The following is a 3237-nucleotide window of genomic DNA, read 5'->3' as shown; positions in this document are numbered from 1 at the left end:
AGCATACCAAGGAATAGATTCAATTGACAAAATATTTTCATGGGGGAAAGAGTCAAAAATATGATGTAGCCTCTGTGAAGGAAAGCCTAGATAAATGGTCAGCCACCACATTTTCTACTCCTTTCTTGTCTTTAATTGCAATGTCAAACTCTTGGAGAAGCAGCACCCATCTGATCAGTCTTGGTTTAGTATCTTTTTTTGTCAACATATATTTCAAAGCTGCATGGTCAATGTAAATAACTACAGGTGACCCAACAATGTAAACTCTAAACTTTTCTAAGGCAAAGACTACTGCAAGCAACTCTTTCTCTGTGGTTGAATAATTTTTCTGGACCCCACTCAAGGTCTTGCTTGCATAATAAATGACATAGGGCAAGTTGTTTCTACGCTGACCAAGAACAGCTTCTATGGCATTTTCACTAGCATCACACATTATTTCAAAGGGGAGGGTCCAATCTGGAGGTTGTATGATTGGAGTTTTGGTAAGTAACTCCTTGAGTTGCTTAAATGCTGATTGCTGGTCTGTAGTCCACTCAAACTCATTGTCATGCATTAGCAATTTACACAAGGGTTTAGAGATGGAACTAAACCCTTTTATAAATCTTCTATAGAACCCTGCATGCCCCAAGAATGACCTATTGTCTCTCACTATTTTAGGTATAGGCAGTTTGGAGATTGTGTTAATTTTTGATTTATCCACCTCAATACCCTTAGAGGACACTATATGCCCTAGTACTATACCCTGTTGAGCCATAAAATGGCATTTTTTCTAGTTGAGCGGTAAGTTTTTCTCCTCACACCTGGCCAAAGCAGCTTGCAAGTTAGTTAAACAGCTCTCAAAAGTGCTTCCAAAAGCAGAGAAATCATCCATAAATACCTCTAAGCTATTTTCAATTAAATCACTGAAAATACTAAGCATGCATCGTTGGAAGGTGGCTGGGGCATTACACAGTCCAAATGACATCCTTCTAAATGCAAAAGTCCCAAAAAGGTAGGTAAAAGGAGTTTTCTCTTGGTCCTCAGGAGCTATTTCAATCTGATAATATCCTAAAAAACCATCCAAGAAACAATAGAATGCATGGCCTGCAACTTTTTCTAAAACTTGGTCCAGAAAGGGCAAAAGGAAGTGGTCTTTCCTAGTGGAAGCATTAAGCTTCCTATAGTCAATGCACATCCTCCATCCTGTGGTCACCCTTGAAGGTATTAATTCATTTTCTTCATTTTTTTACTACAGTCAATCCTGATTTTTTTGAAACCACATGAATGGGGCTGACCTATCTACTGTCAGAAATTGGGTAAATAATACCCACATCCAACAACTTAAGTACTTCAGTTTTGACTACTTCCTTCATTGTGGGGTTAAGCCTCCTTTGCATTTCCCTAGCTGGTTTGGCATCCTCTTCCAAATAAATCTTATGGGTACAAACTAAAGGGTTAATACCCTTAATATCAGCCAAAGTCCATCCGATAGCCTTTTTGTGTTTAGTTAGGACCTCTAGTAATTTTCTCTCTTGACTATCAGTTAAGTGAGAAGAGATTACCACTGGAAAATTTTGGTGAGGACCCATAAATGCATATTTCAGCTGGGCTGGTAAAGGCTTGAGGTCCAAGGATGGGGTCTGCTCTCCAGAAGGTTTAAGTGGTTTTGTCACTGGCTGAAGTTGTTCAAACTTTAGCTTCCATTGTACTTCAGCTGGGTTTCCTACAATTGATGCAGAAAATAACTCGTTAGTCCCATCATTAGACATACTGATATTTTCTAAATCAATTAGTGAATCACAAAGTTGATAGGATAAAGGGCAGTTTTCAAAGATAATGCTGTCCAACATATTCACTTCTTGGACTTCTTCCACTTCTTCGGCTGCCTGCATAGATTAAAAATATTTAGTTCTAATATTGTTATATTCCCAAAACTTAATTTAAGCACACCACTTCTGCAATTAATTAGAGCATTGGAAGTGGCCATAAATGGCCTTCTCAAAATTACTGTTGCTTCAAACAAGGAGTTTGTTGAAAGTTTCATGTCAAGAACAACAAAGTCTACTGGGTAATAAAACTTATCAACCTAAACTAAAACATCTTCTACTATCCCTCTAGGTATTTTTATCGACCTGTCAGCTAGTTATAGGGTAATGGAAGTAGGCTTCAACTCCCCTAAGCCAAGCTTTTCATAAACACAATAGGATAACAGATTTACACTAGACCCCAAATCAAGTAAAGCATGCCAAATTTTTGAATTTCCAATCATACAGGCAATAGTGGGTGAACCTGGGTCCTTATACTTGGGAGAAGTGTTGCTTTGTATGATTGCACTGACTTGTTCAATGAGAAAGGCTTTTTTTTTTTTTTTTTTTCTTTTTACATTCAATTTTCTCTTAACAGTGCACAAGTCTTTAAGAAATTTTGCATAAGTGGGAATTTGTTGAATAGCATCCAACAAAGGTATATTGATTCTCACTTGTTTAGAAACTTTAAAAATTTCAGCATGATACTTATCTTTGTGCATAGGGGTCAACCTTGTAGGAAAAGGTGTAGGTGTTTGAAAGTTTTTCACCTCAGTTTCAACATGTTCAGGGGAAGAATCCTTACCAATGGTGGCTGAGTCAGAAGTCTACACGACAGCATTACTGTATCGTCCGAGCCTGTTGTCATCCAACGACAATGCATGGGATGTCACTCAGTATTTTTCGCTCCTGAGTGACCAGAGAAGCTCCACCGAAATAATGCCTCATCTCGGCTTGCGGTCATGATACACACGCACCCAAAAATCCACATTTACATGAAATATCCAATTTCCATTTCCAACACATGTACATGAATGCCATTATGTGAAAAATCCATTTTTCATTTACAAACATGAACATGCATGCTCCATGCAATGAATACAATAAGACACAACATATCGAATAAATTCCAATACCAACCAACATACAAATAACTCTGTCCTCCAATCCATCCAACCCCCAAACTCCTTGGACTCAGTCCAGCACAACCAACCAACAAAGTGTATTGTAAAAGTAACAATATATTTAAATCTTAAATGAGGATTGGAAAATACTTACAGTGCTATAAAATATTTTTTGAAGGATTAAGGAGATACAAAAAGTGATGACAAAGCAACGTAACAGTGCAAAATGCATTGTGGCTGTGGGTCACAAAATACCCACTTTTGAATGGGAACAAACTAAGACTAGGGATGGCTAGGGTAGGGCTTAAAGGTGTTGATGAAACTAATGG

The 3237-nt window shown here is 37.8% G+C and overlaps 1 protein-coding gene across 1 annotated transcript; it reads right to left on the bottom strand.

The window, feature by feature from the left end:
- Window positions 1-769: 769 nt before the first annotated feature.
- On the bottom strand, window positions 770-1871 carry LOC122301831. Its single transcript, XM_043113202.1, has 2 exons — window positions 1307-1871; window positions 770-1047 (listed from the first exon to the last, which is right to left on the bottom strand). The coding sequence occupies exons 1-2, from the start codon at window positions 1869-1871 to the stop codon at window positions 770-772; spliced, it is 843 nt and encodes a 280-aa protein (XP_042969136.1).
- Window positions 1872-3237: the final 1366 nt, after the last annotated feature.

Source organism: Carya illinoinensis, chromosome 2 (genome assembly GCF_018687715.1).
Source record: "Carya illinoinensis cultivar Pawnee chromosome 2, C.illinoinensisPawnee_v1, whole genome shotgun sequence".
In the NCBI taxonomy this organism is placed as follows: domain Eukaryota; kingdom Viridiplantae; phylum Streptophyta; class Magnoliopsida; order Fagales; family Juglandaceae; genus Carya; species Carya illinoinensis.
The sequence above is the reverse complement of the archived record's forward strand: the minus strand, read 5'-3'. Positions and strand labels throughout refer to the sequence as shown.